Genomic DNA, 26481 nt, shown 5'->3' with positions numbered 1-26481 from the left:
GACCCCCACATCTCTGTGATTAGAAAACCAGTCCTTCTACAGTAGTCTATCACTTGAATTATATGTATTATATGAAAAGGAGAAAGTGTGAGCAGTCCGGAAAGTCTACTGAAGATCAGTAGGCAAGTGTCTGTGTCCTGGAGGTCTTACTATTGCTCTGACCTTCAGCATTCCTGCCTCCAGGTGACATTGATCAAGATGCATTGTCATTATAAATTGTTGAGTTGAAACTCCTTTGTACACTATTCAAAGACTTTTTTTTTAATGACTGCTAAATTTACTGCAAAACACTGGTTGTAAAGAAGCCTGGTCATTAATAAATATGTTTTACTATGGAAGAGTTTTATAGGATAGCAAAAAGTAAAAATCTGCATGTCGTAAGAGGGATTGAATGAAAATGAATACAATACACATGGTGAAGACAGGAAGTTTACTATCACATGCTTGACCTTTATTTTCTTTAATTTTTTTCCCTACACCAGTTACATTCAGACCAGGATAGAGGCGATGGATCACTTAAATATATCCTTTCAGGAGATGGAGCAGGAGATCTCTTCATTATCAATGAAAACACAGGCGACATACAGGCCACCAGGAGGCTGGACAGGGAGGAAAAGCCTGTATACATCCTTCGAGCTCAGGCTATTAACAGAAGGACAGGAAGACCTGTGGAGCCTGAGTCTGAGTTCATCATCAAAATCCATGACATCAACGACAATGAGCCAATATTCACCAAGGACGTTTACACAGCCACTGTCCCGGAAATGTCTGATGTTGGTGAGTACAATGTGATTTCAACCAAGAGCTGGGTCTCCTGCAGTCTCTTCACCAAATAGAGAAGCTTGAGCTAGGCACCGGGGGCTCACACCTCTAATCCTAGCTACTCAGGAAGCTGAGATCTGAGGATCGTGGTTCAAAGCCAGCTGGGGTAGGAAGTCTTTTAGACTCTTCTTTCAGGTTAACCACCAGAAAAATAAGAGTGGCACTGTGGCTCGAAGTGGTAGAGTGCTAGTGTTGGGTACAAAAGCTCAGGGACCGTACTCTGTTCTCTTGGTCCACATCATTAGGCTCCAGGAAGGACCTCTCCACTGCAAAACAAAAGTCTAAATTTCAAGTCTAGTCCAAAGAATAGTGGTAGCTGCTGTAAGTAACTGTAATTTTGAAAAGAGACTCCATAAATAATTTTAATCCATAAACAATATGCAGATGGTAGAAATTAAGAGACATTCATGATATTAATAATGTGGATTAATATTTTATGCACAATTTCACTACCAATTTTAAGTTCGGTTCATGTGGATTTAATTGGTTTAATAAGTAAACAGGATTTAAATTAAGAAAGAAAAACTGTGGAATGTCACTCTCTCTTAGAAATGTTAAGATACTACCTGGAAGACAGTGACAAATTCTCAACTATTCAAGTAAAGGGGTTATTTTTAATTCTATTTTTAATTCCAAAGGACTGAGAATGTATAATAACCTTGCTGTGAGTCTGTCAGTCAGAGATCAGGGATGTTTCCAATTCCAAGATTTGGAAAATATCCAGTCCGTGGGGAAAAAATATAAAATATTGCCATTTTCTCGTGAAACTGCTCATCTCATTACTTGAAGTCATTTTGTTTAGCAAGGAAAATCACAAGCCATCACGAAAGCAACCAGAGGGATTGAAATTCTTCTAAAAGGAAGGTTTGTTAGGGGGAAAAGGCTTTTTTCTTCCCTCTATAGGTGGTAGAAAGCAAAAGAACTAAGGAGAGCTAACGAAGGAGAGCTAGCCTTGTTACCAGCAGCACCCAGAACAACTCTTGACCAGATATGCAGGTCATGTAGCCCACACTCTAGGGAATTACATTCACTTTTGAAGCCACTAAAGAATTAAATATGTATTTCAAATTCACAGGTCTTGAAAAAGGAAAGGGTTTTATTTTGTTGTTTTCTTTTATTTGCATGCAGGCATAGTACTTTTGACATTCATTATTATTATGAATCAATATGGTGATATATAATGCTTTATATATGTATGTATGCATGTGTGTGTATGTGTGTGTGTATGTGTGTGTGTGTGTGTGTGTGTGTGTGTGTGTGTGTGTGTAGTAGGACAGTAGCAGAGAGGTAAAAACAGACATAAATTTGAAACTATCTCCCCTAATAACCAGCAGTGTAGCCTTGGGCAAATTGCTTGATTTCTCTGATCCTGAATTCTTTGATCTCCCAGCTCTGTGTCTATAGGAAATAAATAATGAATATCTACTTCTAAGGGTTATCATGAGGATTAAATAAGAAAACAGGTACAGAGCCTTCATACAATATCTGGCAGCTAATGGGCACTTATAACAGGCAGATAATCATATTAGAAAAGCAATCAAATTTTTTATTAATGCAAATAAGAAGTTAAGTATTTGTTGACTTCTATTAGCTTTCCCTCTAAAATCTCATGATGCTCTTGTTCCCTCTCTCTTCTTGGAAAATTACAAGGGTGGATGCAGTATCCCACACATAGGCGTGTAACCTCCAATACATCCAACCCTACCACAGCACACACTGTTTGCTCCATAAATGAAATTGGTTAGATTCTACAACAGCAATTTAAAAATTCTAATATCTCCTAGCTGGAACTTCCCTACCCTTTTCATGGATGGCATTTTTACAGCTTATCTGATAGGATCATCAAAAATAAGCCTTAAAGAATCTCCTCTTTTTGGAGGTCATTGCTCCCTTTGAGAATAAATAAATCCTATGAGCCTTCTCTCCATGAAATAACCATGTAAACATTTACATGAAAGTTGTCATGAAATTTCAGCATAGATAGGGATACTTTGAAAGTTATTTGTGAGAATTAGCTCCGAAATAAGTATACCAGTCTAAAATGCAGAAATCTTCTTTGTATATTAATCTGGATGACAAATTCCAGATGTTTATGCTCAGCTATTTCAATTGATTGTTTACCTGATGCATCTAATTCTTTTAAAGTTTAAGGACTTTAAAACTCTTAGAATAATCAGATAGATTATTCTATCTGTGTGTCTGTGTGTGCGCGCGTGCGCGCACGCACACTCTCGAGTTTGCCAATACTGGTACTTGAACTCAGGACCTGGGCATGGTCCTCTAGCTTTTTCACTCAAGACTAGTGCTGTACCACTTGAGCCACAGCACCACATCCAGATTTTTGGTGGTTAGTTGGAGATCATATTTTCACAACTTCCCTGTCAGGCTGACTTCAAACCTTGATCATCAGATCTCAGCCTCCTGAGTAGCTAGGATTACGAGTATGAATCACCACTTCCTAGCTAGCTAGATTTGTTATTTAGGCTGGAAGCTAACAGAAAACCCAACTCCCACTTGTTCAAACAGTAAAAATATTTACTATAAATATGACCTTGGGTCTAGTTATTTCTTGGTGGTTTTCAATCTTTTTCCTCTTTTATCCACAGAATGTTGTTTCTAAGTTCACAAGTAGCTTCTATATTTGTGACTGCACTTCATCACCTTACACATAGTCCAGGAAAAGCACATAGAATTTCTAACAAAATTATGAGTGCCTCCCTGACTGGACAACTTCCAAACTAATTCTGTGGACAAAGTAATAAATGATACTGATTGAGTTAATCTTGGATAACTTTAAAAAAAAGTTACTGCAGCAAGAATATAGTCAAAGACAATGACTATAGCTCAGTAGTAGAGCACTGACTTAGCACGCAAGAGACGCTGGGTTGGAATGCTGGCACTGCAGAAAGCATGCATTGTACTCATAAGCTGACATGCTGAATTTAATTTACAACTACTTAAAGATTATAAAATATACGAGCAGAGAGCTTGTGTCTCATGACTGTAATCCTAGCTACTCAGGAGGCCAAGATCTGCAGATCGAGGTTCAAAGCAAGCCCAGGCTGAAAATTCTGTGAAACTCTTTTTTTTTTTTAAACCAGGGCTGAGAACCGAACCCACGGCCTTGCGCGTGCCAGGCGGGCGCGCTTCCGCTGGGCTAAACCCCCAGCCCCTCTGTGAAACTCTTATCACCAATTAACCACCAAAAATATGGAAGTGGAGCCATGGCTCAAATAGTAGAGCTTCAGCCTTGAGCAAAAATACTAATGGACTTGTGCTCAGGCCCTGAGTTCAAGCCCCAATATCCCACAAAAATGATATATATTAAAAACAAACAAACAAACAAAAAGAGTACAGACAAATCTCATCCTTGAGATGCGATGCTCAGCAACATAATTATTCCCTTGCTTCTCTTCAACTTAATCCTTACAATATTTATTAATAGAATAATAATATAATCACATAATCTCTTCAGAAGGATCCAACCTAGCCTTTCTTATCATGATAGCTGTATAGAAAATTAAGATGATGCTTTCTTTTTATCTGTGTATCAAGGAACATAACAAGCCCTTCATTAGTTTTCAGTTTGTGTTTCTGTCATTCCAGGCACATTTGTTGTCCAGGTCACTGCAACAGATGCCGATGATCCAACTTATGGCAACAGTGCTAAAGTTGTCTACAGCATCCTCCAGGGACAGCCGTACTTCTCAGTTGAATCAGAAACAGGTTAGAACTCTTTCCTGGTCTTCTCTTCTATATGCTGTAATTTTAATTGACATGCTCCGCTGAGCTAGCATATTTTTTAATAAAAAACAATCAGTGTGATTGAAATTTCCTGTATTTCTCTGCCAAATACTAATGATATATTTGTAAGCATGGCATCCAAATCATTTTAATCAAGAAATCTGACAATGAATCTCTCATCTTCCGTACTTACATAGGACACGCTCAGAAAAATTACAAATTCAATTATTTTTCTTGCAGTGCAAATTGAAGCTAAAAGGCGAACTCTTTCTGAGGATTATCATGGCTGTTCACAGATATTCTGACTTCCTTTTGCAGTTACTGCAGCAGATTGCATCATTCTAGTCTGTTCTGCAGCTAAGATGTTTCCATGTGATTTAGTTGGGCAAATAAAATGGGCTGGAAGACAAGTCACTTCCACACAGAACTTTTGGAGCTGGTACGCAGTCTGCTGCATTCCTTTCCCATTGCCACAGAGGTCATGGAAACTATTGTTGAGATGGGCTACACAGCCTGCATAAATAGCAGAAGCCTACAGAGCTTCTTGCTTGCCTGTTCTTGCAAAATATAACCTTTCTTTGCGTTAAGTCATAGGGATTTTGTATTGACTGTTGTCACATTATTAACTAGCGTATGCTAACTGACACAGCTGACTAAGAATCGTTTTCTCAGCATCTCATTTTTCTGTATTTTCCCTATAAAAAAATCATACATTTGAGATGATTTTTGGTAGCAAAAGAGCATTTGTATTGTATGTTAAATTCTATACATGTTTTTGCTGTCATAATGAGAGTCAAATTTCCTTTTTAGACATTTTCAAACATCCTTTGGTTTGACTAGAAATCAGAATCTTTCTATGTTCTACATCCCAGTTGAAAATACAGATGTTAAAAGGTTCAGTGAACTTGGACAGAATCCCAAGGAGAAAGAAAATGTTGAGTTGAAAAGCAAAGAATATGAAAAATTAGAATAATTCTACTTCTAGGACAAAAGGCTAAGATGATCTCCTATATTTAAATAAAGAAGTTCTATTATTTGAGGACCAGCAAGCAGCTGCACTTTGAAGCCAAGACCGTTGGAGTAAAATTGACCTGTTGTCTGAGGTATTCTTGTTAAAAAGGAAAAAAAAAAGATATTTTTCAGGTTCATTAGTTGTTAAGCACTAGAATGTGCAACTGGAGTTATAAAACCTCTTCCAGTGATTTTAACAGAAAGCTAACTTAAGATAAACCCCATATAGGGATTAGGCAAACTCTGAGAAATTCCTTAAGTAATTATCTTATACCTACCTAACAGTAGAAATAAATTTAACCTAACTTTCAAAGGTTGGCTACCATTGGGACCAGTTGAACTACAGCTCTCCTCAGCTTTCATAAAATCCTAAATTCTCAAGGACCATACAAGACTCTAATTATCAGAGAACTGATGTCACATTTTCTTAATTTCATAATTTTGTGGCTTAGAAAGTCCTCAGACTATTCATTACTATAGGTCCATCTGAGAAACCATTAGCCAGTTCAATAATGTGGAACTCAAGAATCCATTCAAGAATGTAGGGTTTTCTTAATGACTTACTCATAACCCATCTACATGTTTTATATCAGGTGACTATTGTAGTGTATACCCTTCTATCATGTGCCGTTAATATTTTTTCTGTCTTCATATAGCATTTAATATTTCTACTCTCTGCAGTCTGTACTATCATAAAATTTGACTCATACTTATTTTCATTCTCTTTATATTATAAGCTTTCTGGAATGTATCTTTCTCCCCTGTGTGATTGTAATATCCTCTGTTATGAAGGCTGTACATGATCATCTTTATATCACCATGACATCTGCATCGTGGTTTGCATATTGTGGGTGACAGTCTGTGTTTGTTTGCCTAAATAAATGAGTCCATAAAGTATTTTTAATGCATCCCCTTCTACTCCTAAATGTCATCACCATAGGTATCATCAAGACAGCTTTGCTCAACATGGATCGAGAAAACAGAGAGCAGTACCAAGTGGTCATCCAGGCCAAAGACATGGGTGGCCAGATGGGCGGCCTCTCAGGAACCACTACGGTGAACATCACGCTGACCGACGTCAACGACAACCCGCCTCGATTTCCCCAGAGTAAGAATATTTAATTGAATGGGTTTCTTCAATAAGATTGTGTGAAATACTACCTTTAAGAATATGTATTTCCTGTTGTCATCATGATTGTCAAAATCGGTGGACTTAGTAAGAATTGGCACTTTTATTAAAATTATTAAAATGAGTTGAAAACACTACTTGTGCTCAGGAAGTGTGAACATTTATGTTCCACCGTTGGGTAATTAGCTGAGCAGTTTCAGCTATGGCTGCTGTTGGAAGAGGAACGTCTTTATTTGCTTTTTGCTTATTAAAAAGACGACCAGAGACATAAATTTGCTTGTGCAGAACATATGTATACAAGCATGCTGCTATTTGTTAGGGGGAAAAAATACTTGATTTTATGTTTGTGAACTTAATCAGGCATGTAATCTCTTTTAGAGGCTCACAAAGCTTTGTAAGGGAGGACTTATCATTTTCCTGTTCCTAAAAATATAACTCTGTCATCATAGAGTTTTCTTTATGGTTAATGGTGACACCGAAAGTCATATAAAAAATCACCAACTCTCACAACTAGGAAGTGACAGCACCAGCCCCAATATTACTTTAGTACCAAGTAATGGGGTAGATTCCTGCACAGAACCACTCAAGTAGGAACTTGTTTAAATGTCATTTTTTTCTTCAAGGAATAATACCTTTCCAACATAATTTTCTACATATGTTACCTCAATTATTAAACAACAAACTCACCTTTTATTTATATATATTGCCATAGTAGCCTATGGCAATATATATAAATAAATATATATAGTTAGGTAGGTAGGTAGGTAATGGCTGAGTGCTAACTATTCAGGAAGCTGATATTTGAAGATCTCAGTTCAAAAACAACCCAAGTAGAAATTCAATTAACCAGCCAGACATAGAGCTATGGCACAAGTGGCAGAGCACTTGCTTTAAGTGAAAAAACAAAGCAAGAGTACAAAGCTATGAGTTCAGCCCCATTAGTGGCACATGTGCACGCATACGTGCACACACACACACACACACACACACACACACACACATACACACACACTATTAATTAAATTTAAAAAATAAGATTGCCAGCAACTACACTATTGGCTTCCCTAGAATGGGGATTCAAGGGCCAGTAGGAAATCCTTTCATTTCTGAAGCATGTAATCAGAGCTGACTAAATAACAAAAATAGAAAGTTAACTAATATCTTCTGGTATGTAGAGTACAATAAAAAGTTTTATAAGCCCTAAAATTTCCCCCTAAAATGAAAGTATTAAGATCACCAACACCTTTCTCTAGGAAAGACCATGTAAGAATTTACTAGCACCTTAGTACAAGAGGGGTTTCCCATTCATTCTTTTCTTTCCAAAGATGGTCTGAAGCTTGTAACCAAAACTGTGCACCGAAGCAAGAGAGGAGAGAATACAGAAAGGCAAAGATAGTAGGTCCTAAAATGGAAGTTGAATCCACTAGAGAAATATTTAAGTTACTTTATTATTTTCCCCAAGTTGAACTCAAAACTCAGGGAATTAAGACTTGTGTTTTAGTGGTGGCATAGTCTGTTTGGGGTTGTTTCCCCCCCCCCCAAAGACCATTTGTTTAAATGATTGGCAAAATGTAATAGGTGAAAATGGAATTGTGCTGTTTGGGTTTGGCTATATTTTTTTTTACTTATTTCCTAGTTTATTTTTAGTTCTAAGCATAGGCTGCCCTGTCAAATCTCAACTGAAATTCACATGTAAATCTTAAATTTTTGAATTAGTCATGCAAAGATAAATATGAAAGAAAAATTTGTAAATAGATCAAATACTATCCTGGAACTTAAGAGAAAGTGTTAGTCAAGAAAAACAAAATTAGAGCTTTCTAATTCTGTGGATTCCTCCATAACCCCAATTTGGCAGGTAGGTGAAGCTATGCATCCATGTGGATTTGCTCTCCAAACCGATGTCACTTAGCCCCTCTTCTGCTGGGATTAGCAGTGGCAGAAAGGACTTGTGTAAAAGCACCTAGTCACTGGCTGCACATTGGAATTGCAGTTAAATTCTTTTCTTTCTGTTAGATTACATTCATAGAGGACTTGGAAACCCTCTCTTTCTTCCTCCAACATTTCAACCATTCTCACCCTCATACCACAAACGCAGAAGCCCATGTACAGGACACAAAAAGTGTTTTCCATTTACATGTCATGAATTAGAAGGTCCCATTTGAATAATCAGGAAAGCAAAGACATATGGAGAACAGAGCACCATTCATTGTTCAGAAGAAATTTCAAATCTCCCTCCATCCTTAGTAATATCTTGAAGTATAGTTAGACAATGGTTTGTCTAACCTCTTGTGGTTTCAGGTACCCATTGTCAATCACAAAATGTCCAAAAATATTAAATAGGAGATTCCAGAAATTAACAGTTTGAAAATTTTTAATAACCATCTATTATTATAACTGTTCTAGCTTTCATGCTTAGAATTTATTATTAATCTCTCACTGTACATAGTTTACAAGTTAAACTTTATCATCAGTATCTATGTACAGGGAAAAACAGCATATTGTATTTGCAATACTGTATCTAAACTAAATACTATATGTAACATTTAGTATATATATGTATACCTGTACATATAGATACATATATGTGTGCATGTGTATATACTATATACACATGTATATACATATATGCATATATACATGTGTATATATGCTGATTGTTATAAACTCTAAAGTATACTTTGTGTGTGTATACACACATATGTATATATACACTTGTATATATATGTATATACTTTATTTAGAGTTTATAACAATCAGCATTCCAGCATCCACTGGGGGTTTGGAATGAATCCTCTATGGATAGGAGGGTATTATTTATGGTAACTGAGAATGCTTAGCCTGTGTTTGATTCAAATCTCTGGTGACTGATAGGTTCATACCAATTTAAAACACCTGAGTCTTCTCCACCGGGTACACCAATTGGCAGGATCAAAGCCAGTGATGCTGATGTAGGAGAAAATGCGGAAATTGAATACAGCATCACAGATGGCGAGGGCCTGGATATGTTTGATGTCATCACAGACCAGGAAACCCAGGAAGGGATTATAACCGTCAAAAAGGTAATGATGCATCTTGACTGTCATATAAAGGGACACACTTACTTTTCTCTAGTTCTCGAGTCACCAAAGACAACTAACACCTCACATAAGCCTTCCTTCATCTTTTTATTGTTCTAATTATTTTAATGATGCTGAGATAACTTGGGAGTTAGCTCTTAGGGATCTAAAACTAATTTTATGTATTCTTTCATTCTATACTTATGATAAATTTTATTAAGTCTCTGCAGTAAATAAATAATATAAACAGATGGTGTACATAAAAAATAAGGAAGTGATAACATTAAGCAGACAGAGGGGAGGGGCCCACATGGACAAGAGTGGTCTCTCCTTTCATGGAACTGCTAGGTAATAGCTGGCAGAAGTCAGTTAGGAACCAAACAAACAAAATGGGTAGCAAGCTGGGAAACATGCGTTAAAGGAGAAGAGGCTAGAGTGCTGGGCAGTGGTTGGCTCACTCCGTAATCCTAGCAACTCAGGAAGCTGAGATCTGAGGACCATGGTTCAAAGCCAGCCCAGGCAGGAGAGTCCATGAGACTCTTATCTCCAATAAACTACCAGAAAACGGGAAGTGGTACTATGGCTCAAGTGGTACTTCACTAGCCTTGAGTTGAAGAGCTGAAGGACAGCATCCAGGCCCAGAGTTCAAGCCCCATGACCAACAAAGAGAGAGGGGGGGGGATACAAGAGCTGGGCAACATGCCTTAGACACAGTAGATTCACAATGGGTACAAATTTAATATATGCAATACAAATTTCCTATAACTCCTGTAAGAATTTATGGAACTCAATGATAATAAATCTTTTAGGTTCTAATTTTCTTGATTTTTTCACCTGTGTACTTCTGTATTATTTTACATCCCTAAATTGTCTAGCACTACAGAACAGCATCCAAAAGTGTAGCATTCAAACCAAAGAAATTAAGCCAGGTGCTGTGGCTCGTACTTGTATCCCTAGCTATGCAGGAGGCTGAAATCTGAGGATCACTGTTTGAAGCCAGCCTGGACAGGAAAGTCCATGAGATTCTTATCTCCAAAGTGGTAGTATACTAGCTTTGAGAAAGAAAAAAAAAAAACCACAAAGGACAGAGCCCAGGCTCTGTCAAACCTCAGTACCAACCCAATTTATTTTTAATTTTAAAACTTTAAAATCTTATATGCTTGAAGGCTAAAAACATTTTAGTGATTTGTCTTATATCCTGCAGAGAGTAATAATTTCTCCTTCCTACACATACTGTTTTTTGCTAGTAAATATAAACACAGGTGGATGCAAATAACAAAAACTTTTTTGCCTCTTAAAACCATGTCTTAATACCTAGAACTACAATAAACCATGCTTCAGTGGCTCTCAGACCAATGTTTTATACCATAATATAATTAAGAAACCCATTAGTGTGCATTAACCTTTTTAATTTTCATGGTGCTTTATCAGATTTGAACTGAAATTTTGCCTAGCCAACTAAATCGCATTCACTAACATCTTGATTAATTGTGTTTCTACGGAGCCTCATCCTGTTAGCATCTAAAAGTCAGAAAAAAAAAAACTTTGCCTTCACTGTGACTCCAAAAGGAAAAAAAGGTTCTTCTTAAAGTTCTTTGACAACAATAATCATTTCATTCTTGGGTAAATAATTACTTCCCAGTTCTTATCAGGATATTATTTGTAATCTTTGGGTAACTCATGCAAAACAAATGCCATCTATTTTGTCTGCTTGAGGAAGAGAGAAGCATGGTTCAAACCTGTGATTCTCCACTCCAGCTGCACCTTACATCACTGGAGAAGGTGCTTATACATGTAGCTGACTTCTCCCAGTCTAGGTATTTAGTTTAATATCCAAATCTGGGGCACCAGGCATTAGCAAATTTTGAACACTCAGCAGGTGAAATGAAAGCCAGATGTGAGAATATCTACAGACTAATGCACTACCTATCTCTGGTTGACTCCTGGTGACCCCTCTATTTAAATATAGGAAAGCATTTTAAGGGACAGCGATTAGCCATGACAGATTTCTACTCCCAGATTCCCTCCGTGATGCTAATACCCCCGGCACTTTCAATCAACAGCAGGCATAGTTTCAGCCCACATTGACATTAGAGTTGAGTGGTATCAGAACTCTTTCACGGCTAAGGTAATAGTTTCTCTCTTAATGGCCTAGGCTGTGGGAAGAAAATTAATTATACCTTATCTTTGCTGCCTCTGCCCAATATCACACTAAGGCATAGTGATTTCTCTAAGCGTATTCATCTATCAGAGACTTGTACTTAAAATGGTTCCTGTCTTGGCTTTCTATGTCCTGGCTGCTTTCAACATATCCCTTTTTCTCCAAAGCTCTTGGACTTTGAAAAGAAGAAAGTGTATACCCTGAAGGTGGAAGCTTCCAATCCCCATGTGGAACCGCGATTTCTCTACCTGGGTCCATTCAAAGATTCAGCCACAGTGAGAATTGTGGTGGAGGATGTGGATGAGCCTCCTGTCTTCAGCAAACTGGCCTACGTCCTACAGATAAGAGAAGACGCTCAGATAAACACCACAGTCGGCTCAGTCACAGCTCAAGATCCAGACGCGGCCAGGAATCCCGTCAAGTAAGCACATTTCTTCAATCACATCTATTTCCTAAATCCGTGGATTTTTTTCGAATAACAAACTATGTGTGAATTTTAAAAAGACAGTTGTGTTTTCCTGAAAACCCATACCTTTAATCTTCTAGTTCACTATGTTAGCAGCAGCCTAAATCTAATATATACAAAATTGGAAAGAAAAAAATGTTAATAATAGTAACTTGAAGAGTTTGCTGCTTATATACAAGTCTCATAAAGTGATGGAACTGAATGACCCTTGGCATTTTTTTAAGATTAAGATGTTTTTTATTTGCTAAGGTTTAAGATCTGCCAACATGTAGACTGGAGAAACAAACAAACCAGGCACTAGGCTTGAGGGCCTGCTTTTCAAGTGTGGGCAGAACCTGATCATGTAACACTTAGAGGTAGAATTATGCTTCATTTGAATGCATAATTTTTCCTCTTGCAGATGTAAATAAAGAACATTTCATGATCTATGTCTGTGGAATCATGGGGAAATTAATAGAGCAGAATTCAAATTAATGCTATGTAAACAAGCTGTTTTCTATGTATTTTGCTGACACTTTTGCAATAAGTCATGCTGTAAGAAAGCTTCATTGCTCTTGGAGATCCCTGACAGCTTGAAAATTCTAGAATCTCATGAAAATCTTGAAGCCTGTAGCCAGCAGCTTAATTAATGAGGAGAATATTAAACAGAAAGCCATTGCATCCATTATCCCCCGTTAATAAAGTAAGCAGAGTGCAAAGCTATAGGAATTCATGACAGTGAGTCCACAAGTATGCTCTGATCAGAGTTCCCTCAGTGTGCAGAAATGTCCTAGCCACCAGGGAATAACCCAGAAAACTAATGGTGAGTCCTGATTCCTAAGAGATTACAGATAGAAAGAAACAGCATAAATATGTAACATATCAAGTGAAAGTAAATGCTATACCGAGAATGAAATAAAAACTAAAGCAGAGGATGGAAACAAAGACCAAGTGAGGAACTATTGTAGACACTATGATTAGGCCCGGCCTTCTTAACAGGAGTTATTCAAGTAAATGTCTAAACAGAAAGGAGTGCGCTATGCAAATACCTGGGGGAGGACCCTCCAGAAGGGGAGAAGCCACAGAAGGTATGGTATTAGAGCTGGTTTAGCATGTTGGTAGAGTAGCAAGGAGACATGTACAGCTAGAAGAGAGAGAATGACCGGGGAAAGTCCAGCAGGAAGGTTGGCAGGTGAGGTGAACATGGGCAGACCCTGCAGGGCTTTGTGATAAAGACATAAAAAATCTGGATTTTATTTTCATGGAGGAGAAAAGCCATGGGGAAGCTTTGAGTAGAAGAAAACTTACCAAATTCAAAACTTCATTTCAAAAGCATCGCTCTTAGCCACGCCAAAATCAAACGATATAATTGCAGATAAAAGGCAGAGAATGGAAGGCAATTGTTTTCTAACTGTGGTCCCTTTGTGCAAATCAAACATGATGGTATCATAGGTAAAACACACAGAAATGCCTGACTTACTTTCGAGGAGGCAAGCAGAACTTTCTCAAGGAATATCTAAATGTCACCTTGAACTGCACAATGCCAACTCAAATAGCCACATTAAGTTCCATGGATTGTGTGTTTCCACATCTACATTTATTGTTATTAATGAAGGAAAATAAATGATGGCTTTCATCAATGCAGCACAAATCATTTAAGTACAAACCATTCTCTCACTTGGAGTTGTTCTAACCGCATGTGGAAAAAAGTCTTAGCCAGTCAGTGTCAAGTCCAATTTAAAAGCATTAATGCCAGTAGTTTACAAATAATGAGCTTCAGTTAACTCCCTAATAGGTCAACACGTTTTTAAGAGCATATGTCTCGTGAAAATGCAGGGTTATACACTTCGATGTCGATGTTGCTTTTTACACTAAATACTATTTTACCCAGCGTGTCTTATGTTTTATAAGTAGTTAACTGGTCACACTGGGATGGTTGTTAGTTAATTTTAAGGTTTCTTCATTGTCAGTCTTCCATTGGTACATATGGATTTGATATATAGACATAGATTTAAGACTAGAAATATGCATCAACATATTGGAATATAAGTTCCAGTGATTCTTTTATGAAATAAACATAAATCATTCCCTCTTTCCCTCTCTCTCTATATGCATACATACATAGTCATATATGTCTAGCCTTGGCTAGACATAAATATTGAATAACAAGGTGTTAAACAATATATTAGGTGAATAATTAATTAAGAGAATTCTTCCCCAAGCATTGATTTATCATGCAGTCACAATCTCTTTAATCACATAAATAATTTCCTTCCAGTAACTTTATCATAAACACCTTTTGGTATCCATGAGTCAGTCCTCTGTCACTATAAAAACCTACTAGGAAAAATAATTACATGCAAGTACATCTTCCCAACTCACAAATATTTCTGACCTGAGGACACATGAGAAGACACTATTTAATCACAGAATACAATTTGGTCTTCATGGGGGAAAAAAAGAACTTTCCAGAAAAATGATCTGCTGTTATCACAGTGGGATTGATTACCTTGTTTCCTATTAGTGAGGAATGCAATTAATGTTATTCAAGATAAATACTCTTGATGTAAATTGAAATTACTTTAGCAAAAACAACAACAAAAAGAAAATGAGACTTTGTGTAAGCATCACTCCTAAACAGTATGGGCATTTTAGATTTTCTATTAATTTTTAATCTCCCAATTAAGAAAAGGCAATATAAATTTTGGTATTTCTTAAATAGTTAATCTTCCCTCTTTAAAATTTAAAGCAGCCTTCAACTAAAACTTCCTCATTGCTTACCCTTTATTTCAAGGCTTAATGGGAAATCATGATTACTTAAACCTATACCAGGTGGCAGAGAAAGGACCGACAGAAAAGATTACTGCTATATAAACTGTAACAGCTTTTAGAGGCACCGGACAGCACTTCTTCAGCTTAGCATTCTCAAGAGTAGAAAAGAACATACATAAATAATTATCCAATTTCTCATAAAGTCTATGATTACTGAGACTTCCTTTTTAGTAAGCAACTATGTATTATAAAACTTATCGGGGGCCAGGCACCAGTGGCTCATGCCTGTCATCCTAGCTACTCAGGAGGCTGAGATCTGGGGATCACAGTTCAAAGCCAGACCAGACAGGAAAGACCATGAGACGCTTATCTCCAATAAACCACCAGAAAACCATAAGTGGTATTGTTGCTCAAGTGGTAAAGCGCTAGCCTTAAACTGAAGGGCTGAGGGACAGTGCCCAGGCCCAGAGTTCAAGCCCCATGACCAACAAAAAACAAAATTTATCACAGGAGGGAAGGGATAGTGGGAGAACAACAATGGAGTGGGTAACAATATTCAACAAGAAATATGCCTTACTTATATAACTGTAACCCCTCTGTACAGCATCTTTACAATAAAATAAAATTTTACAAATTATCATTTCAAATTTTCAAATGATGAAAGGTCATCAAGTGAGTAAATTCTCTTTTAAAAACTCTGGGCACAACAAAAATGGAAAAATTACCCTTTGATAATAATAAATATTCATTTAAATATACTAAAACTAAAAGTCAAAAATTAAACATATATGTGTGCATGTTAACTTCATTAATTCTCTTTGAAATGAGGTCTAAATAGCCTGCAGAGATTGAATATTTATTTCATTTAGTCATCTGCCACTTGGGGAAATTAAGATAAAATATATTGCAACTCACTACCCCCATTTTAAACAAAAATAACTCCTGAAACAGAATCTTGAACATGCTATGCTATTATAAATTAGTAACAATCTTTCCTATTCATTTCACATATGTCTAACTAGATGAATCATGTACTTAAATTGCATTTCTATTAAGCAAAGTTTTAAGATAATATATGCTTGAGAATCCCAGTAAGATGGGCAATTGTTTTTCTTGAAGGGCTTTAATATGCTTTCTTCAGGACTTCCTCTTTAGTGCTTCCTTATTCATAAACATACATGCAAACTTTTCATCCTATCTGACTATTCTAAAAGCTAGTAGCAATAAACATATTAATAAACAAATAAAACTAGTAACCAATGTATAAATAACATTTCTCAAAATTTACTAGTCTTTCATCAGTTTCAGAGTTAAATATTCTGCCCCATGATATGGAAGATAAGACTCAAACTGATTTGAATTCCTATCAGCTCTCCTTAAGTATATGTGTAGTTCTTACTGTGTTCCAGGACTGTGTTAGTTCTCTGTGACATTTCTTCCCCTTCTGGTCCTTTCGGTGATTCTATCCTTTGTGTTTGTCATCTACCTTCACTTGCTGTTCTTTTCTGAACAGTTCAATAGAAATCTAGATGGTCAGTTCCAATTTTTATCCTGAGCTTTCTGACTACACATCTCCTCCTAGACTTTCCACAGCCTGGGCATTTTCAAAAATGGAACTTCGAGCCAGGGCACCAGCAGCTGACATCTGTAATTCAACTTAACTTGGAAGGCTGAGATGAAAGGGTTGTGGTTCAAGACCAGCCCAAGAATATACATGAGACCCCTTTTCAATCAATACCCGGGTATAGTGATACATTTCTGTCACCTTAGCTATGTGAAAGGCTGAGATCAGGAGGACCATGGGCCTAGGCAGACCCAAGCAGAAAAGTTCACAAGAACTCCAGCTCCCCAGGAGATGCTGGGTCTGATACAGCTACAGTGGGAAGCAAGAAATAAGATGATCGCAGTCAGTGCACAAGTTTTGTAGGAAGCAGTCTATCTCAAGACAACCAGTTTAAACAAAGAGGGAGGAAGGGGTTGGAGGTAGGGCTAGGTGGTAAATCACCTCCCTGGGAGCTATGAGGCTTTGAGGTCAAACACCAGTATCACCCACCCCCCTAAAAAAAGAATGGAGCTTAAGGAGGCAGTAGGTGGGTTGATTGGCCAGGGCAACTTGAGACTTCATCTTTAAAAACAAAAATTACCTAAAGGCAAAAGGGGATGGAGAAATGGCAGAGCACCTTGAATTGAAGTCCCAGTACCAACACAAAATGGAAGTTAAGACCATCCCCCGTCCTGCTTTTCAATCCTCTTTCATCAGTAATGACAGCAACTTTGTTAAAAAATTATTTAGAGGGGCTGGGAAGGTGGCTTAGTGGTAGAGTGCTTGCCTTGCAGTCATGAGTCCCTGGGTTCGATTCTTCAGCACCACATAAGCAGAAAAAGCCAGAAGTGGCGCTGTGGCTCAAGTGGTAGAGCGCTAGCTTTGAGCTGAAGAGCTGAGAGACAGCACCCAGGCCCAGAGTTCAGGCCCACGACCGACAAAAAATAAAGAAGTAAATAAAGAATATTTAGATTTCAATCCCCTTTGCTCAAACCCTTAGGGTAGAGTTGCATGTGATTTAACATAGATCCCAACACTCTGCCTTGGCCAGGTCATCTTTCTGCAGTCTACACTCGGGATCCCTCTCTAGCTCCGTGTTCTATTTCCCTCTTCTCTTCACTAACCTTAGCCAAACTAGCCAGCTGGTGCGTCTTACAATGGATAAGAGAAAAATAATCATGTTAATGTGCTGGTAAATCTTACATCTCAATGGTAAGAAACTAACTTCCTCGGGATATTTTGCTTAAAGTTAGTTTACAGGCATTTAAATCCACCATCAGTAGAAAAAAATAACATAACATAATCTGGGAATCATTTTATGATACGAACTACTATCAAACACAATTCTACTCTGCATTTTCAGGTATTCAGTAGATCGACACACAGATATGGACAGAATCTTCAACATTGATTCTGGAAATGGTTCCATTTTCACTTCAAAACTTCTTGATCGAGAAACACTGCTGTGGCACAACATTACAGTGATAGCTACAGAGATCAGTAAGTCCAACCCAGCACTGCTGTGGTCCTCAGCTGATAGAGGGAGTCTTCTAGTAAGGGCTTAATGAGCATGGCTGAAATTCTTCACCATTTATTGATGATCCTACTGGATGTGTATAGAGGGAAAGAACCTTGAAATGACTCGAAATGTATGTTGGTTCACTCATAAAGGGAAAGGAAATCTGGAAAGTCTATAGTTTGGAAACAATAAAATGGGAATACATCTCTCCCCTGAATTTGAATTTGGTACTGCTTAAATTTGATTCCAAAAGCTTATAAAACTGAAAAGTATGAAATTCTGTACAAGTAAATATGTGTCTATAAATATATAAATGTGTACATTTAGGCATATCTACTTATATAGAGATATTTTATATATACATATGTATTTATTTATACAGAGATATATCAGAAACAGCTAAAATGTGGACCCTAAGTTAGACATGGTTGAGGTCAGGAGACAAATGGATTCAAGTACCTTTAGTTATTCTCTAGCTTTCTGTGTAATTTGTGTTTCAAAATCTTTACAGAATTAAGTGACACCACTAATCACTTTTTCATAGTATATCAAAGTGAGCAATAGAAACCACCAAGTAATCAATAAAACATTTACAATGAGTTTTACGGTAGTCCCCATGGAATTTAAGGCAAAAATAGGTAACGCCAAAAGAATGCTTTAAATAAAATGATTTTATGCACTGAAAACTAATGTGAATTGTAAATCTAATGTGTACAGTGGAGTTCAGGGAAGAAAAATGATATTGAAAATAGTGTTTTAGTGTTTAAAAATAGGCTTCTAAATTATAGTTCTTTTAGTTTTTGTTTTTAATTTTTAAAGTTCTAAACATGTTTTAATCTCAGTTGGGTATCTAGTGTGAAATATTCCATATGAAGTGGTTTATTACAGTTGTATTTTGTCAACATAACTCATGAGGTTTGAAATAGCTGAAGGATATTGGGTGGAATAATAAATAACTAAAACTGATGTTGTGCCTGTAACAGTGAGCTCTTTAAACCTGAAAATTACAAAATTATTTTCCACTGAAAAGAACCATTTTTCAAAAACATCGTGATTTTACTCTTTACTACAGTAGTCATTTCCTAAGCATGTTAAGATTTATGCCTAAAAATTTGTTTTTAAGATTTCACATTTCTATAACACAGTAGAAATTATTGGCAATTAAGATCTGTGAAAATTCATATTCAGCCACTCTAACTCTGGAAAGATTGTGTGAGCAAGAAATCTTAAGTATTACATTGTCAAAACTTGTTCACTACCTTTGATATGTCAGAATCTAAAAGCTTATAGAAAACCAACTCTACCCCCCGTCCAAGACCATTGCACCTGCTGTTTCTTCCATATGGCAAACCAGAAAGAGTCACATGACTCAATCTTTAGTTGTGTCTCTAAGCAAGCAGTGTCCCAGAGAAGCCATTGCTGGTCAATGCATTCAGAATAGCATCTCTAGCTATCTCCGTCCCTTTTCTTTAATTCCTCCATAGCAGTTACCATCTGGTGCACTGTACATTTATGTACACATAGTCGACCGTTAGTATCCATCGATATATGTCCCAGGAGATCACCAATAAAGAAAACTCCTAATGCTCAAGATGAGTTCAGTGCTCAGAGTTCAGTGCTGTATGTTGATGCTTGATTCATTTTGCCCCCACAAAAATACGCCCAGCTTCCACTAAGAACAGAAGAACGTGTAGCCTTTCAACAAACCTAAAATTTTCACTTTATCACTTAAATTAAACCCATTAATTTTTACCTGGTTTTGAGGGCAGCCTTAGTTTTCTAGAAAGCAAAATGTTTCAAATAAAATGACTATCAGGGAGGCACTCAGCAGAACACACAACCATTTCGACTTAACGGACAGTCACATGGGCCCAAGTCAGCTTCTCCACAGCTGCTGAGCCATGGTATGTAGAAGAGTTAAATGGTTTATTTCTTTAATTTCTTCTTTTTGATAAATTTACTAATTTTCCTATGCTTGATCAAAATTCATATTATAAATTCACACAAATCATTTAACTAGGGATACAGGTGGGCCTATTGCAACAATGAGATGCACAAGTCGTTATGTGGAAAAAACAAACTTTACAACTTTGGTGGGGGGTGGGGGGAGGGCCGAGTGGAGGGGGGGAGGATGGGAAGGGATGATGGGAAGGGGAAACAAAGAGGCGGCAACAATGCTTGATAAGAAATGTACTCATTATTTTGCCCATGTAACTGTAACCCCTCTGTACAGTATTCTCACAATAAAAAAAAATTCACAAGTAAGACAAGCTTATTGTAGAATTTATCCTTTCTGATTAGAACTGTGCAGGAAGCAAGATTTATGTAAGATTTATGTCCCTTCCACGTTCCAGTACTCCCAAGTAATGTCCAGCCCATACTAAGTATTAGATGGTCCCTAAGTACTTAAAATAGGAAGGTATGATATATACGTAGAGGAAGAGATCCAAAACAAGAGATTCAAACTCCTAATTCTTCTGATTCTTCCACTACCCAGGAGATTACCACAGAAGACAAGTTTTAAAAATCAAAGTTTATTTCTCAGGTCTTAAAACATTGGCTATAAAAAGAAAACAACTGGCTGTGTTCTGTCATTATCCTAAATGAACAGGCTGGGCCTTGTAGTCACAAGCCTAAATTTGAACCCAGACAACTCCGTACTATGTCTGTGAACATAGATAAATTATTAAACTTCCTTGTGCCTCAATTTCCTCATCCATAATGTGGGAGCAATAGCTGTAACTTCCTCAGATATTTGTAGGAATGAATAAACTAATATGACAAAGTACTTAGCATGATTCCCAGCTCTTTTTTGGCTCTCAAATTAAAAACACTAATATTGAAAACAATCATTTGGTCTCCTGGTAGCTCATTCATTTCTCTTGGGTTTGTTTTTTTTTTTTTTTTTGGTCTCTTGAGTTTCTCCTTTTGACTGTGTCCTTCACTTCCCTTAAAATCTACTCTAAAGTGCCGTTTTTATTTTGTATGACCTTCGGGTGTATTCTGCAGGTATGTCATATCCACATAATCAGGTATTTCTATCAAATGTATCCAAATCCAAAAGTACCTAACTATCCAGTTCTTTCTTGTGACCAAATTGGTATTCAATGTCCTGGGGGAATCTTGGATAAGAAGAATGAAAGAATGAGTGAATGGTGTCGAAATCGGATTGGTCTTAAACATGAAATATCTTTTTTTTTTCTTTTTGGTATGTGACAGATAATCCAAAACAAAGCAGCCGAGTACCTCTATATATTAAAGTTCTAGATGTCAATGACAATGCCCCAGAATTTGCTGAGTTCTATGAAACCTTTGTCTGTGAAAAAGCAAAGGCAGATCAGGTGAGTCTCACAAGTGTATTCAGATGGAAAGTCAGATTAATTCAGACCTGGTAATTCAGATGATACTCAAGCTGAGGGCTAGTTGTAAATTATCTATGAAGCAAATGCCGAGGAGATTAATACCTGAAATAAAACCTAGGACAAATATTTAACTTGCATAACAGAGCAAACAGTTTTTAAGAACTGCAAGTTATCAGTCTCCAAGACTGATGCTGATTCCATATCAGTCTTAAGCTTTTATTAAAATAGGTTAGTCACTGTCTTACTGGAAAAAAATCTTTATTGGTGAACAGATAGTTTGATTACCATATGTACTTGAAAATAATAACTAGAACATATTTTACAATTGTCTGTAATGCAAAGCTCTTTTGATTTACATTGCCCATCTGTACCAGTCATACAAATTCATGGAGGTTTTTACTGTTTTCCCCATTTGTCACCACCTGAAATAGGTCTCTGCCGCCAACAATATAAAAATTATGCTACACTTTGTCAAAATAGAACTATGTTATTAAAGTACATGGGAAAGTAGAAAGCTAAAGTTACTTGTTTTATGCACTAATTTTCTTTGTACCATTTTGTAAACTGGTGGCACATGTACACACAGGGTTATATTTTTACATGCATCTGTTATGGTTTGGAGTGTTTCCGTTTTGCTAGGTCGCGGTGCTGCCCAAGATAGTTGTGGCATTTTACAGCCCTGCATTACTCTAGGTCAGTGTTGTTTAGTCCAGGTGATTTTTGTCCCTGAGACTATTTTACAATGTTTATTTTTGATTGTCACAATTTCAGGGACTGCTCTTGCATCTAGAGGGAACAGGCTAGGGTTGCTGCCCAGCACCCTATTCTACACAGGGCAGCCCCCAAACAAAGAATGATCCCTTACTCCATGACTCTCTAACCCACTGGCTCTTCAAACAGAATGTAATTATTTTAACCTAATATATTTCAAAGGCTATAATTATTTTCTTATTAAGATTAGATTCACAGGTCAAATTACTTCAAAACACTAGGAAGCACTTTTGGATTATCAAAACTTTATGACAACTTGATTTTTTTAAATTTCAGTTGATTCAGACCCTGCGTGCCGTTGATAAGGACGACCCTCACAGTGGACACAAGTTCTCATTCTCTTTGGCCCCCGAAGCAGCCATTGGCTCCAACTTCACCATTCAAGACAACAAAGGTAAATGATCTCAGGTTGCCTGTTGCGTCACTCTCTCTATCGGGAGCCAAATGTCTATCTGTCTCTGGGTCTGGACATCTCTATTCCTGTCTGCCCATTTACCACTTTGCTTTCCGGTTCCAGACAACACCGCGGGAATCTTAACTCGGAGGAATGGCTATAATAGACATGAGATGAGCACCTACCTCCTGCCTGTGGTCATTTCAGATAACGACTACCCAGTGCAAAGCAGCACGGGGACAGTGACTGTCCGGGTGTGTGCATGTGACCGCCTTGGCAACATGCAGTCCTGCCACGCCGAGGCCCTCATCCATCCCACGGGCCTGAGCACAGGGGCTCTGGTGGCCATCCTTCTGTGCATCGTGATCCTACTAGGTAAACTGCTTCTCCCCGCATCCTATCTCCCCTTGCTGAGGGGCACACCCTGTTTCTGTGACACTCTAGATTTTTCCGCCTCCCCCATTAAGGCATACAGCATGATCTAGGTGAGTAGAGTTATATGCTGGGAATCTGTGTTACTCAAACATGAACTCTTCTTTTTTTTAACTTGGAAATGGCTTTGGAGCGTGAACAGGTGTGAAATGTACCCATGTCTATGCTTACCCCCGCAGATCATCCCACCAAAAGAGTATCTTGTCCATCACAGGGGAAATGAATCTCAGAGGGATTTGAGGGCGAAATAAATATGCCCTTTTCATTTCTTTTTTTTGTTTAATATTTAACTTGGCAAATATTGTTAAATTTTAAAGAGTGAAAGTCATCTGGTATGGAGTATATGATGAAGGTCCTTTCTACAAAGGTAAAGTTTAAGATCAATGGGAAAGTGGAAAGAGAACTATGATGACTTTTTCTCTCTCGTATGGGAAAAATAAATGCATGAAATCTTCTGTAACCCATCGAACTTGTTTGGACCTAGCCACTTACATGAGTCCCTGCTTAGCATTGCTCTCCTAATTGACACCGAGTGTCAATTAAAAAAGAAGTCACTTCTGTGATTAGGAAACAGAAATGTGGGACTGGCAGTAAATGAATGGAATAAAAATGAAAGCCAAAATCTGTTATGGTTTGGATATGAAGTGTCTCTTAAAAGTCTCATGTGTGTAAAGCTTGGTCCCTGTATAGGGACCAGGAGAAGGATGCTAGGATCATAAGGACATTAACTTTAGGTCAAGCTCAGTTGGAGGAAGTGAAAGGTGCCTCTGGAGGATGCATCTCATCTCTGGACCCTTCCTCTTAGTCTGCCACCTGCCCATCATGAAGTGAGCTGTTTTGTTCTACAACATACCCCTGCCTCCATGATGTCCCACCTCACCACTGTCATAAAGCAGTATGATACCATGAGCCAAAAGATCTCTCTCCCTCTTTAAGTTGTTTATCTCAAGTATTTCCCATAACAATGGAAACTGACAGATATACAAGGTCTAATAATGATTCAAGCGGAATGCTTACTTCTGACCAACTGATTAAGCCAGAAAATTGAACTCTTGAATAGTTCCACAGGCCCTGGACTCTTTGTGAACTAAGGAATTCAATTAGTTAATATAATCCTTCTGAAAACAAAAGCGAGATTTATAAAACTTGCCTATGCAATGAAAAATAAAGTAAGAAGTTAAGAGTTAACCTACATTACACAGAACAGATCAAAACAAAACTCTAAAAGACAGAGTAACTTGGAGAAGGGTAGAAGAGGATCTACATTTCTCCAAGAAAAGACCACTGAGGGATTCCTGCCCAAGAGCTTCCCATGCCAAGCCAACTGCTAATTATAACAGAAGCCTGCAAACACAACTTCAGTACTGCGATTCTCTTTGTCAACTGAGATTTGGACAAAGTATTTTAAGATAGGGGGATGAATAAAAACTGACAGTGTGCAAAGGCAAATGAGTGTTTTAATGGTGTGTGTCTATAAAAATTGCTTTTGGAAAAGGGACATGAATATTCTTTTTGCTCAAAGGGGTATTTTCAGAAGTCTGGACTGGCAGGACCCAACTCAAGTAGTAGGGCACAGACTCCTCTTGTGGTCTGTGGAGTCCAGCCAGCTCTTATCTGTGAGAGTTGATTCTTCCTCCCTTTCCTCATACATACATACATTTTCTCTGCTCCACTTTCTTCCTCTGAGCTCATCTTCCCCTTTTCGTTTCCTTTCCTCAATGAATTCACTCTCTCTCTCTCTCTATTATTCCTAATTGGACATCAGGGCCCCCATATCTGGTCTAGTCACTTAGCAGTTCTGTACATAGTAAAAAAGAAAGAAAAGAAAATTAACTAGGTTCTCACCATCAACTGGTGCTGTGACAAGTCCTTTACCAATGCTTTCCTCACTCCTTAGTCACCTTGAGTATATTTATCTGAATCTTGAATATGAATCCTGGGACTCCTGGGTGAAGTCACATGTCCATGTCCAAGTCACATGATCTAAGCTCTGAAACCAGTCTCTTCTCTTGAGCCTGGAGCATTCTCTCTCTCTCTCTCTCTCTCTCTCTCTCTCTCTCTCTCTCTCTCTCTCTCCTTTCTCTGTGATCTTACAGAATACACACCAGTTTCCTGACTGAAAGACAATCCAGTCTTAAAGTGGAACAATTGAACAAGTGAAAGCAAACATGAAAAACAGAAACATCAAAGAAGGAAAGAGACTTTGATTTATGAAGAAATCTAACACAAGAAAGTAGATGAGGGCTGAGGATTAAGCTATGTGGTAAAACACAAGTTTAACATCCACCAGGCCCTGCATTCAATTCCCAGGAGAATTGAACAGAGAGAGAGAGAGAGAGAGAGAGAGAGAGAGAGAGAGTAGATCATATGCATCTAGGATTTTACAAAAATAAACAATAGATCTGGGTGCTAGTGGGTCATACCTGTAATCCTAGTTACTCAGGAGACTGAGATCTGAGCATCACAGTTTGAAGCCAGCCCAAACAGGAAAGCCCATGAGATTCCTATCTCCAGTTAACCACCAGAAAAATCAGAAGTGTCACTGTGGCTCAATGTGGTAAAGAGCTAGTCTTGAGCCAAAAAGCTCAGGGACAGCACTCAGGCCCTGAGTTCAAGCCCCATGACTGACAAAAAAATAATAACAATAAAGCATCCAAACAACAGCTATGTCTTAATGGCACATTAGAGTGGGCAAAACTTTTATTAACTTATTTCTCTTGACAACACTGGGTATTGTGTTAGTGTTCCTTTACAGATAAGGAAACATACTTTAAAAGGTCAAACCATTTAAATTAACCTAGATAGGATCAAATTTGAGCACAAATTCCCCCAAGTCTCCTCAACCAAAAAAATTTTAAAAATCTTAGTTCTTGTCCTCCCCCAAGAGTAGAAAAAAACAACCCTAACTCCTGATAAGGACACCTCATAGGAGGATTACATTTTCAGATTGTTTTTAACCCTACAATTCTAGAATTCACATTGCATTTGTTAAACACAACTTTCAGAAAGATCTCTCTTCTAGACACCTAAAACTCAAGATTTGTTTTGGGCTATTAAGAAAAGGCATTGACAGTTTTAGCTATGGAATGAAGCTATGAATACCTTTTCATTTTCCAATGTGCCCCCTCTCTTCTAAATAGTTACCCTTGGGATGTGCATAGAATATCCAAAGATGTAAGGATGTAAAACACGTAAGGAGTTTAAGCTGGAGAAGAATTAGGAAATGATAAAGACCTGATGTTTTGCTTAAGTCACTAAAAGAATTCATGCATATCAGAGATGAATTCTTTGGAGGACAGTTGGACTGATTCTATTCTCTA

At 37.6% G+C, this 26481-nt stretch overlaps 1 protein-coding gene across 1 annotated transcript; it reads left to right on the top strand.

The window, feature by feature from the left end:
- Positions 1-476: 476 nt before the first annotated feature.
- Positions 477-23545, top strand: Cdh6 (cadherin 6, type 2, K-cadherin (fetal kidney); the record flags this gene model as incomplete). Its single annotated transcript, XM_013018532.1, has 9 exons — positions 477-777; positions 4429-4548; positions 6518-6685; positions 9578-9765; positions 12091-12344; positions 18047-18183; positions 21422-21543; positions 22612-22729; positions 22853-23545. Coding segments are annotated over 9 exons (1770 nt in total), but the record flags the coding sequence as incomplete, so codon positions are not given.
- Positions 23546-26481: the final 2936 nt, after the last annotated feature.

Source organism: Dipodomys ordii, unplaced genomic scaffold (assembly GCF_000151885.1).
Source record: "Dipodomys ordii isolate 6190 unplaced genomic scaffold, Dord_2.0 Scaffold41, whole genome shotgun sequence".
NCBI classification, from domain to species: domain Eukaryota; kingdom Metazoa; phylum Chordata; class Mammalia; order Rodentia; family Heteromyidae; genus Dipodomys; species Dipodomys ordii.
The sequence above is the reverse complement of the archived record's forward strand: the minus strand, read 5'-3'. Positions and strand labels throughout refer to the sequence as shown.